General features: G+C 38.9%; 1 protein-coding gene across 1 annotated transcript in view; it reads right to left on the bottom strand.

The window, feature by feature from the left end:
• PEPD (peptidase D) overlaps positions 1–13211 on the bottom strand; it is a 699082-nt gene that overhangs the window by 27075 nt on the left and 658796 nt on the right. Inside the window, exon 13 of the mRNA XM_044081883.1 lies at positions 1865–2049. Within this exon, the coding sequence (XP_043937818.1) occupies positions 1865–2049 (185 nt within the window). The remainder of the gene's footprint in view (positions 1–1864; positions 2050–13211) is intronic.

The following is a 13211-nucleotide window of genomic DNA, read 5'->3' on the forward strand; positions in this document are numbered from 1 at the left end:
TCAAGTCAATCTTCACCTGTGAATATTTACTTGGTTGTTGAAAGCAACATGGCTAGAACTTCACTGACAGCAGGCATAAACATGCAGATGTAACGCACTGTAGTGATGAACACAGTTATATGCAATACTGCAGTAATTATTCTGTCAAGGATGTGACATAACCCATACTGGGGTATTTAGTCTGCTTGTGCTGAGGGTGCAAATAAAATATAAAATAGGCATTGTGTTAAGCAGAGTAATGTATATATAAAAGGATTTGTACATGAAAATAACTGCATACAACATTGTATTATTGTACATAACATGTACTTAATGTATGGTACAGAAACAGCTTTACAGCTGTACATTGCAGTGTGTGAAATAATATAGGAAAGTACAGTACTTAGAGTTGCTGCCTCACAGTGATTGGTTCCTTCAGGTCAGTTCTCAGATGGGCTGCCTTCATAGCAGAGTCAGCATGTTTTCTCTGTTTTGGCAGGGATTCCGGCCAGGTGTTCTGGCTTCTTCCCATATCTCACAGATGTGCCACAGCTGATCTGGAAATCCTCCAAATTAGCCTTAGAACTGAGCCCTACATGACAGTGACTAAGGTGCGTCTTTCTTGCATTGGATTGCCCCCCCCCCCCTTTCACACTTAATTCCACTGCCTTGTGCTGGTAAGCGGTGAGATAATCTCCAGATGCCCTGCAGCCCTGAAATTAATTAAATGGTTAATCAGACAATAAAAAATGCGCAATACTGTATTAACATGCATTATAGATGTAACAGAATTGCCTAGCCAGTACTACTAAATGCCCACTGTTGAATGGCATTAGGCATAGACTGTTAAAGCAGTGAGCTGTAGTTCCCGTGGCACAGGGTTTGATTTCATCAGCTATCATGTGCCTACTCTGTGACCTTGAGCAAGTCCCTTGACCAGACAGTGCTTGCGGGCAATTGGGAATTTGGGCTAATCCCAACAGTCCCCTGGACTGCAAGTTAGTTACCTATGAAGCTGGAAAAGCAAAATGACAAAGAAATCAACAGTGTTGAGCACAGTGTGTATGAGGTACTGACATTTAATGACATATCATTGCATTCTGAAACACTGGCATAATTAGATTAAAATGGGATTGACTATACTTTGGAAAGCACTGCTAAACTGAATCTGAGTTAAGACAAGTCAGGAAAAGGTTATGGAGATGATCCCAGTGGAATGCAAAAAACAGATGTAGTAACAGCGTTAATTTTGCTCAGTTATTGGTCTCCACAGATGTTTGCATTAAGAATTCAAATAATGGCAAATAAACATTCAAAATGATGGCCATGTTCTAAACTGGCAAGATATGGAAATACTTAAATGTATTAAAGTTCTTAAGACAGCTGTTTGACCTGATTGCCTTTGCAGAGTAGTGTAGTATTAACTACTTAGTTTACAGAGATTGTTGATTAACAGGAAAACAATGCACTTGGTAGTTATTATTTACAAGTTATTTGCTAGATGTTAAATTTATTTTTTTAAATAGGTAAACTCACAAGTCACTGTTTTCAACAGAGAGAAGGCAGCAATGGTCTGGTTGTTGAACAAATGTCACACAGTGCACATTCTGAGATGGAGATATACAGTGCATCAAACCAAGGACTACAGGATGAGCCTCATTAGCAGCTGGTAGCTTTAATTCCTGACTGCACTGACAGCGACTAATGAAATGAGTATGTTCTTGTATACATGTAAAATTGTACGAGGGCTTTGACACACAACTGAATTCAGACGATTGATAAGAACAAAAAAACAAAATTATACTAACGGAAATATAGTACAATGGGTGTAACAATTTCATTAATAATTAACATAAAAGTTTATCCAGAATGTATGGGCACTAACCTCTGGGTAACCTCCAACATCATGAACATCTATTCCAATAAGATGTCCCAGACCATGAGGCATGAACACTGCACCTAAATGAACCTTTAACATATCGTCCACATTGCCTTTCAGGATACCAATTTTAGTCAACTCTTCCAGGTGGATTCTGTCTGCCAAACGATGCATATCTGGCCAAAGGACCCCTTGCAGAACAGAAAAAGGGATATAGTTATTCTTTTTGTTAATTTCTGTATAAACATGTAGAAATACAAGTGCAGATACATAACATTGCAAAGCACTCCCCTAAAGATGAATCTTCAAGAAGTAAACTCTACGTGCAGAAAATTAAAAGACTTTTGCCTCTAGATACTAACCATGTTGGTAACCACTGCTTCCAGCACACCCTGATTTGCTCCTTTAGGGTGGCTATGCCCCCCAGACTGAATGGCATCCTAGCTCTACCCCCCAGTTTACTCTAAAATGCCTCAGAGGTCAAGACACAGTTTAAAGGAAATCTAAATACGAAATTAAATGCCAAGACATGAAAATGCCACAGGGGAGGATGATGGAATGCTGTCCTGAAGCCAGAACTCATCAAAACAATTGTGAATACATCATGTAATTATTAGATCTCACTTCTAGAAGCTCTAGCTGTAGGAGGATTAAGGTACAGTCCTTAGGTGTCCAATGGTTCCATCTTTCAGCTGAAGGAACTCAAGCAGGTCAAGTTTTCAGGACGGCTGACTCGGAAAGTGAATCTAGTTTATAATGGATGCTAATGGTACGAGGACAAATCAGACTGCAACTTCACAAATCTCATGCAAAGAAGATACCATGGGACAGGACTCTAAATGTAACATCAACTCTAGCAGAATGGATCAACAAAACATCACTAAGATCCTTTCTGTAACAAGGCACAACACAATTCAACATTTATTTGGAGAGGAATTAAACTAGTGACCATCATGCCCTTTTCTTGTTGGTAAAAGAAAGAACTGATCATCTTTCCTAAAGACCATCCTACAATACTGTAGCTAAATTTGAAACCCATGATATACATGAAGTGTTGGCTTGCATTTAAGTAACCTGTAAAAACACTGGTAAATGGGCTACACTGACTCGGGCTAGAAAAGAAGACCCTGCAGTGGGGTGCTTGACTTGCGCTACTGGTGGTGTGCTGTATGGCAGCTAGTAATAGACATTGATGGGATCCTTCTACCACAGCATCTCCTCACGACAGACCTTGGTGAATTTGATACAAGCATTCAGGTTCTATGGATTCTGCACATACTTTGAGGTCCCAATAAAGAACCTACACATGTAGCGGACAAGGTTATTGTGGGGAAATTTCTGTCATATACACCAGCAACTGTTAAATGGAAACAACTGTTATTCATTATGACAAAATATGCTGTGCAGACAACAGTGTCTCAGAAACCCTATAGATGGGAGAGGCACTACTATGGCAATCCAGAATGTATGGACTGCATTGGAGCAGGCAGTGACATGGCTGGGTTCACTGCATTCTCTAAGTGAGCGAAAGAAGGAGCTAATCCTTCACTCTGGTCAAAATGAGGCAAGTGTGGGTGAAAAAGGTGGCACACATATGAAACATGTCTGTGAATATAGGTAGGCTGTCATTATGGCTGTGTACTAGATGGAGATTACGGGGCCGAGAAAAGTTCAAATGACAGGGTCCTGCACTGGAAATAAGGTCCTAATCACAAGTGTGTAAACCTCCAACTGTTCAAAAATAATATATCATATTTTTTTCTGTTCTGAGTCCTGGAATTGAGCAGTTGAATCAAGATACCCCCAAAGGTGGCTAAAACATATGGACCTCCAAGAATACATGTTCATCCAGTCTGGTGCTCAGCATACCTACTGCAGATGCCTTTGAGGGGAGGGGAGGGTATGTTCCCCTAAGGTCATCTCCTTTGTTAAGGGGGCAGGCATTTTTGAAATTCATAGTGATCCAGTTTCCTTGGCTAAAGGCAGTTATGACAAATAGGAGCGTGACCATGCAGAGCTCCATTTTGGGCAAAGATGCGTTAAGACCACTTACTAATCCAAGACTGGTCTCATACCCCTTATTCTTTTCAGCATCAAAAAGAGCTGTAAAAATGATAAGCTCCCCTGAAAGTCCTAGGAGATCAAACTGATACCTCCTTTATTTTATTTTATTTATTTACTTGTTAAAGGAAGCTTCTTACCAGGTGGACACTTTTTGCAATGGGGTAAGAGGGTAGAAAAAAGATAAAGTGGGTGAGAGCGGTAAAAAAAGACATCCTGTAACACTGAGTTAGTGCCTCTCTAATCTATAACCAGTCAACTGGCACTCCAGAATTAGCCAGGCATATAAAACAATGACTAACAGAAAAACTTTAATATGTCATAAATAAAAATTGAAAAACATAAACCATAAATGCTTTAAAGGTTTCACCACTTTTCTGTCTACCATAAGACTTCATCAGATGCAACAAACACAGTACAACACTGCTTATATACCCCTTTGCACTAAAACATTCAATCATTCAATAAATCAGTTATGTAAAAAATTAAACAAATTTCAGGGCATAAAATTATACCATCAAACGTTTGTTTGACACTTGTGGGGACTCCATAAATGGCAACCATAAAATACAATTCAATTAAAACCTATTAAACCTTTTATAAATATGTAAACAAATAAAAATATGTAAAACTACAAATATTATTGCTTTTCATTATAGCTGTAAGATGAATAAGTGTTATGTACCTTTGTGAAGCTATCAAAGAGAGCTTAAACACTGAGCACGTGTGAGCCTGACTGCCATTTTGCAGTTAGCTGCTGAGATGTAAGCATGTATGTATGCAAGGTCTGTCTGTTAACCAGTTTGTTTGATTTTATGATGCTGCTATCCAGCCTGATGTGTTTTTATGCATTAAAGGATCTAAACAAAATACCCTGCCTGCTTGTCAACTATGTTAGAGAAGGACGAGCAGACGAGCAACATGATGCCAGAAGTGGCATGTCTAAAGGACATGGTGCTAGAGGTGTCATGGCTAAAATGACTTAAGGCACTTGCTGGAACTGGTGGAATATACAAGACTTAATTGTCCCTACTGTACATATACTTTAGAAAACAGGTCAGAAACGAATTTCAGATATTAAAACTTGCATAGCACTATTATTCGCAAAATATAAAACGAGGCATACAGAATGTTCCAAATGATATTCTCATAAACCGATATGTATGATATTCATAAAAATATTTGAATTACTCTGGAAAATGTTTGAAATAAAGTCCAAATTGCATAAAACAAATAAAATAAAGGGAAATGACCATATTTTTCAATACTTGCTTAGTGAATCTACATTCTTCGTTTTAATCAAAAATATCCTAGTTATCAGAAGTGTATAAAGTGCTTGCATGTATGTGCAGTATTACAGTAAAGTTATTTTGCAGAATACAGCCATTTCAGAGCATATTTCATAAAGTATAGTATTTTGAAGAGTTTATTTAGAGAAATGTGAAACCCCCAGACAATTGCTACTATGGAAAGGCACTTATTTTGCACAAGGGATCAAAAGCCTGGTGAAACTTTTGCAGCATATATAACTGACTTCAGAAATAAAGCTAAAATGTGCAGATTTGGTGATTTAAGGGAATAGTCGATAAAAGAAAGACGTGTGTGGTGTTAAAGATGATGCTGTGAAACTGACTTTGCTTGCTGACAGTGATTTAACTTTGAATAAGGCCATTGAGATTTGTCAGCAAATTCCAGAGTTTGCACAGTCTCAGTGAAGCATAAGAGTGAGTCAGCAGACTCAAAGCATGCGCTCCAACCCAGTTTCACTGCCAACTGTCATAACTGTGGTGGAAATCATGAATCTAAAAAGGAAAAAAAATTAGCTTTTGGTTAGTAATGACACAAATGCAATAAGTGGAATCATTTCAAAAGGTTTTGTAAATCAAAAGGCCCACATTCTTTTAATAAAAGGGAACATTTTAAAAAATGAGTTGATCAATTAGAAAGCTGCAATCCTACTCTTTAGATTGATGGTGTGTCAGTGCTTCATGAAACAGTTAATGCAGTACATTTAGAGGCAAAGAATGAAACAATTTGTAGTTTTGGATAAATGGCAAACCCATAAAGCTCAAAGTTGATACAGGTTCTAAGTGCAATGTTATATCAGCAGAAACTTTTGCCAGAGTGTGTAACGGTGAAAGGCTTGATTTGGCAAGGTGTGCTAAGGTTGTTGCTTATGGAGGTGAAGAAATTCAAACTAAAAGCTCAGTAGTGCTTTTATGTTACTCTGCTGGAAGAAGCTACTACTTATTTTATGTAGTCAAGAGGCACGTTCAGTCATTATTAGGGCTCAGAGGCAGTTTGAAAATTGGACTGCTTTTACTGAATAAGGAAGTCCACCGTGTTAGCTTAAAGACCACTATAATTTTGCCAGTACATTTTTTCTACCTATGCTGATTTTTTCCAAGAGAAACTAGGCAAGCTTCCAGTTGTGTACTCCATGAAGTTTGACCCAGAGGTCAGTCCAGTTATCAGACCAGCACGTAAATTTCCAATAGCCATGCAGGACAGAGTCAAGGCCGAGTTAGATAAAATGGTGACAAGATGTGATTTGTCCAGTTGAAACTCCAGCTGAGTGGGTATCTTCCATGGTGGTAGCTCATAAGAAAAGCTCAGATGACATCAGAATATGTATTGACCCATGAAATTTGAACAAAGCATTAAAAAGACGTCATCATCCAATGCATACATTTGAAGAAGTCATAGCCTTGATGCCAAACGCCAGTATTTTTTCTGTCTTAGATGCAGAGTGTTCATTATGGCAAATTCAACTCGACAAGAAATCATATTTGCTCCCTACTTTCAGCATTCATTTTGGCAGGTACAGATTTTTGAGAATGCCATTTGGGAGAAATTCTGCAAGTGAAGTCTTTAAGCATGCAATGCAGCAATTATTTTCTGGGTATCCTTGTGCTATTTATAGTAGGCAACCTACTGGTAGGAGGTCATGATGAAGCTGAACATGACAAACTCAGAAAAGTACTGGAAAGGGCATGTCAAGGGAATCTTAATGCACAGAAATGCAAATTCCGGCTACAAGAAGTTACTAATGTTGGTCATTTATTTAAGAGTACAGGCCTACGACCAGACCCTTCAAAACAAACAGCCATTCTCGAGATGCCAGCACCAGACAATGTTCAAGCCCTGCAACATTTTCTTGGCATGGTCAACTACCTAAGAAAGTTTATTCCAGACTTGAGCCAACTATCAGCACCTCTTTAACACTATTATCCCCCAGATTCTGATATTGAAGCTGATCCAGCTGGGCATCAGCACCCCCCCCCCATGTAACTGGATACCTGCCTTTCTCATCAACAGACCCCAAAAAGTAGGTGTGGGAAATAACAGTTCAATTATTACTTTGAGCACAGGTGTCCCCCACAGGGCTGCATCCTGAGTCCTCTGCTGTTTACGTTGCTCACGCATGACTGCATGGCCAAACATGAATCCAACAAAATCAAGTTCGCGGATGATACCACTGTCGTAGGTCTCATCAGAAATGGTGAGGAAACAGCCTACAGGGATGAAGTGGAGCATCTGATAGGCTGGTGTGACAGCAACAATCTGGCCTTAAATGTAAGCAAGACCAAAGAATTAATAGTGGACTTCAGGAGATGCATCAACCTCTGAAAATTAAGGGGGTGGCAGTGGAAAGAGTCAAAAACACCAAATTCCTGGGGGTGCACATCTCAAATGACCTGTCCTGGTTGACTCATATTAGCCACACAGTGAAGAAGGCACAGCAATGTTTGCACTTACTACAGAAACTGAGGAAGGCAAACCTGTCTCAGTCCATCTTCAAAGCCTGATATAGGAGGACTATCGAGAGCGTCCTCTCAAGCAACATCATAGTTTGGTATGGTAACTGCAAAGCATCTGACTGTAAGGCTCTCCTGAGAGTAGTGAGGACAGTGGAAAAAGTCATTGGTTCCTTGCTCCCATCCATGGATGATCTGCACGAGACTCAGTGTGTGGGAAGGTGTAGGAAAATAATCAACGATTCCACTCACCCTGCCCAAGGCATGTACTTCTATCTTTCCTCGGGAAGACGGTATCACAGATTACACTGCAAAACTTCTAGACTGAACAGGAGTTTCTTCCCTCTATCCATTAGGCTGATGAAGTTGAATGCCAGGTATGACGGTGAATAATTAGATCAATATACCACTTGCTGTGAAGCATCAACTATAGTAATCACTCTGGCAAATTGCTTCAGTAATTGGTACAGTTAGCCTGATCTCTTATGCTATTACTTCCTGAATGTGCAATAGTCAGGAGTGAGTCACCACTCCATACATGTGCAATATGAACATCAGAATATATACTACAATTGATGAAGTGCAATATTCTAAGCAATCACAATGTGAAGTCCTAGTTTTGCAATACCTACTAGTATATTATAGTAATTTATTGTGTTAATATTTTAATTATTACTGCATGTGCATTAGCCTTACTATCAATCAAACTATGCATTCATTGTTATGTCTTGCACGGGGACAAAAGCAATGTAATTTTGTTCAGCTTGCACTGCTGTGTATATCTGATTGACAATAAAGTTTACTTTGACTTGACTTAGAGAGCTGACACGTAAAGATGTATCCTGGTCTTGGTTAGAGCAACACCAAAGAACATTTAAAGTCCTGTAACAGAGAATTGCTAGTCCGCCAACATTCAGACACTATGATATTCACAAAACAGTTACACTTTCCTGTGATGCTTCAAAATTTGGTTTAGGTGTAATTATTCTACAAGACTATCAGCCTGTTGCCTGTGCATCAAGAACTCTTACCCAAACTGATGTGCTGTATGCCCAGATAGAGAAAAACATTTTGGCAACTGTGCTTGCATGTTCAAAGTTCCATGGTTATGTTTATGGTAGATCTATCTAGGTTGAAACAGACTTGAGAAAACGAATGCTTTCAGCTCCAGCCAGGCTGTAACGTATGATGCCGAGATTGCAAAAGTACAATTTCAATCGTGTCTACAAGAAAGGCAAACTTCTTTATCTTGCTGATACATTATCCAGATCACCCAGAAATAACAATGAACGCCATGAGAATGAGAACCTTGATTTTCAAGTCATGGCAGTGAGAAATTTTTATTCCACACGTCTTGATAAGCTGAGAGATCACATAGCCATAGATCCAGTTTTACAAAGGCTCAACCACTTTAACAATCATGGATGGCCATCAATGCAATCTAGTTTACCTCAAGAAGTACAGCCTTATTTTCCATACAGAGATGAGATTTTGCCTGACAAACGTATCATTAGGACAGGTCCAAAAGTAATTGTTTCAAAGTCCTTCCAAGAAGAATACATTACTATCTTGCACTGTGGTCATCCAGGAGTCGATTCTATCAAAATAAGGGTGAGAGGTCTAGTATTTTGGCCTTCTGTCACAAGACATTGAGACAGCGCTTTCATCTTGTTCAGTGTGTAATAGTACAAAGCCACATCAACAGAAGGAACAACTTCAGCTATTCCAGAACTACCTTGGTCAACAGTAGCCACAGATATTTTCAAGTGGAATGGTCCACATTATTTGGTCTTAGCAGACTCTTACTACAACTGGTTCAAGATTGACCTACTTCCCAACCTAGCATCCAGTACTGTCATTACAAAGATGAAATGTCATTTTACAGCCCATGGTAGTCCACACAAAGGTATTTCTGACAATGGCACACAGTTTACAAGTCAACAGTTCAAAAGATTTGCTGAGGAATGTGACTTTACTCATGTCACAAGTAGTCCAGAGTACCTGCAGTCAAATGGTTTGATGGAAGCACAGTTCAAAGTCAAAACGATATAACAGTGATGTTTTCCTAAATCTCTTGAATCTCATGAATCTCGTGATAAACATCTTGGGTCACCTGCTCAGAGACTTCTGTCGAGACAAACCAGGACCATATTACCAATCAGTAGTCAATTGCTGGTTCCATGTGTCAAGAACAACAGGTTAATGAAAGCCAAACTATTGAAGAAATGCCTATCCCAGAAGTCCTATCCCAGAAGTCCTACCCCAGAAGTCCTACTACGATAAGACCAGCAAACTGCTCAATCCATTACGAGAACGAGAAGTGGTACGGATGCAAACATCCAAAGGTTATGTTCGGACTGGTGTCATGAATAATATTGGTCCAGAGCAGAGATCATATATTGTGGAATCAGAAGAAGCAGTTTTTAGGTGGAATCGGAAACATTTGAGATCGGTGTCAGAGCCTGTAGCACAGCACATAGCCTGTGAGAAAGACAGAGTTTATTGTCCGGTGTTCCAATTCCTGAGGAAGTTCCAGAGGACATTCCCATTCCTATGGTGAATCCAGAAGTTCCTGATACGAGTTGTGCACTGCAGAGTGTTCCTGTTTTGGTCCCAACTGTTATGCTATAAGATATGGTCACATCTCTAAACCCTGTAGCAGATATGAAGCAACTTGGACATCAACATTGTGTTTTGTTTCCAGTGTATATAGCAATGCATGTCTGGCTCCGATATTGTTTTTTCAAAGGGCAATCTTTTTTAAGAGGGAGGATGTAGATCAATGTGTGTATATACCTTTAAGAAGCTATCCAAGGACTTGCACAAGTGTATAAATACTGAGCATGTGCAAGCTAGACTGCCATTTTGTAGTAAGCAGTTGAGATGTAAGCATGTATGTATGTAAGGTCTGTCTGTTAACTAGTTTGTTGGTATTTAATGCTGCTTCTGTTCATCCAGTTGTGTTTCTATGTATTAAAGCCCCACCACTCCTCCAGACCCCTACGCTCCTGCAACAAAAGTTTGTTCCAAGTCACCAAAGCCAAAAAATTCTGCAGGGAAAAGACTATTCTTGTGTGCCATATCCAAGCTCTGGAACAACCTACCAACTAACATTACTACCCCCCCCCCCAGCCATCTTTTCAAGTCTGCTCTTAAATCGCATCTAAAATCTCACTGGCTCTGTCATTGCCAAAACCCCAACTAAATCCAGGTCTTACCGACAAATTTTTCATTTCTTCTTTGATCATAACTCTAGTGTTAAAGTGTTTTCTAGGCGTTCTTTTACCTAGTATTCTTGTATTCTTCTCTGTATATGCATATACTTAAACCTTTACAAATCTTCCATTGTATTTGTCATGCTAACACCTGTTTATCACTGTAAAATGATACTGTCTAGGCTGTATACCATGTTATCTATATGTAACTTTCTGTGGAGCTTTTCTCCCCGGGCCTCCGCTGAAAAAGCACTTGTGCCCAGTCGGACTTTCCCGGTAAACAAATGTAAATAAATAATAAATAAACGAAAACCCCAGCCTTCTTGTCATATGTGTTAGAGATGAACAAGCTACACATTCCATATCAATATTGTGTGGAATAATGGAAAATAAATCCATCACATCATTTGTAACAGAAATAACACTATCATGAAACAAGGCGGGTCTAAAAATTAAAAAAAAAAACAAATTCCAGGAATCCTTACGACAAGTATCTGCCATCCAAATATTTTTTTAACTTAAAATCAAGGTACTTAGCCAAAGGGTAAGTTCTGGACCCACATGCTGAAATAACTGGTCGAAGGTGGGGGGTGGGGGGGGGGGCAGGTGGTAAAATATTCTTATGGATTTTTATGACACAAATTGTTGGCAACCTAGGTCTATCCACATTCAAATAACAGTATGTTTCCAAATCAATCATCCCTTCAAGCATTAACTCATTAATTTTCAGATAAGTCTTCTTATATGCCACATTAACTTCATTTTTAGAAACTATTATATTTATTACCATCTCCTAGGATGTCCATCATTTTGGCCTCATAATATATCCTATCCATTATAACTGTTCTCCTACCTTTATCAGGCTACATCACTCTAATACATTTGTTCCATTTTGGGCAAAGATGTGTTAAGACCACTTACTAATCCAAGACTGGTCTCATACCCCTTATTCTTTTCAGCATCAAAAAGAGCTGTAAAAATGATAAGCTCCCCTGAAAGTCCCATGAAATCAAACTGATACCTCCTTTTTTATTTTATTTTTAAACAAAGCCTCTTATACCAGGTGGCTACTTTTTGCAGTGGAGGATATATATATATATATATATATATATATATATATATATATATATATATATATATATATATATATATATGGATATGTGAGGATTTTGTATGTTTTCCCCCAAATTCAACTACAAGTCAGGCTGACCCAGCATGATTTTGTGGGCTGTCCCAGGATGATTTTGTAAAGTGTTCAAGGCACTGTTGAACAATTCTGGTATGTAAGGAACATGGTAATAATGCAGTCTTCTTGCAGACAGAAGTCAGCTCTAACTAGTACAACATCAAGGACAAAAATTCATCAGTTAAACATCTTGGTATTTCTTGAAATAAGCTAGGCAGCATGACTTCATCTTGTCTAGTATTTGGAAAGGAACAAGGACACTCCTTTGTTACTATGGGCTAGCATGACTAGTCATCTCTGATTTATCTTATAATGTAAATATTTGTAAATACATCATAAAATGTTTGAGCTTATGATACTGTAAAAGGCACTGTATTCTTGCTTCAAGTTAGAGAGATTATGCCATCTTTATCTCCTGCAATAGCTATGTAACTACAAGTTCAATATAAAACACGTCTTACATGCAATAAACTGGCAAGGGATTTGAATGCTTCTGAGTGTCATTTTCACAAATGTCTAAAAATACTTAACGTGGTCACTTCCTGTATAGAGGGAAAATCTTTCCCAACATCTTCCTTTTTTTGCAGGGGGAGGGGCAAAACTGCTAAAGAGTAATCTGAAGAGCCATTTTCTTGCTATTATGATATTACCAAAAACACTAGTACCTGATCCCACAGACCAAGCTGTGGAATTGCAAATCCTGATGGCCCAGATGAGCTTGCCACTGTGGTTACTAGCAGGGCCAAGATTTCCTTTGGAACCCAAAAAGGGACCATTATTGGTGGGTCTAAAGATATTTCTTAACAGTAGACAGGAATTGCCTCTTCTCTTTCATAGCCAAGACATAGTTGATAAGTTCCGGCCTGAATAGCAGAGAGCCATGAAGGAAACATTCATTAAGGTGGCCTTGATGTTTTCACAATGAATTGCATTAAGTGTAACCAGGAATTCCATTGCATATTCACATTGTATCCTACAATTTGGCTGACCGTCTATGGCAGTGATCGTCAAGCCACATGTGGCTCTTTGACCACGTGGCTGTGACTCTTCTCTGCAGCTGAATTTGTGTCTGCAGCTGAATTTCTGCATTCCTGGCTAAGCAGTTGCTTGCCATGAGTTTTTAGAACCAGCAA

This window comes from Protopterus annectens, chromosome 8.part1 (genome assembly GCF_019279795.1).
Source record: "Protopterus annectens isolate FY-2018-M chromosome 8.part1, PAN1.0, whole genome shotgun sequence".
NCBI lineage: Eukaryota > Metazoa > Chordata > Ceratodontiformes > Protopteridae > Protopterus > Protopterus annectens.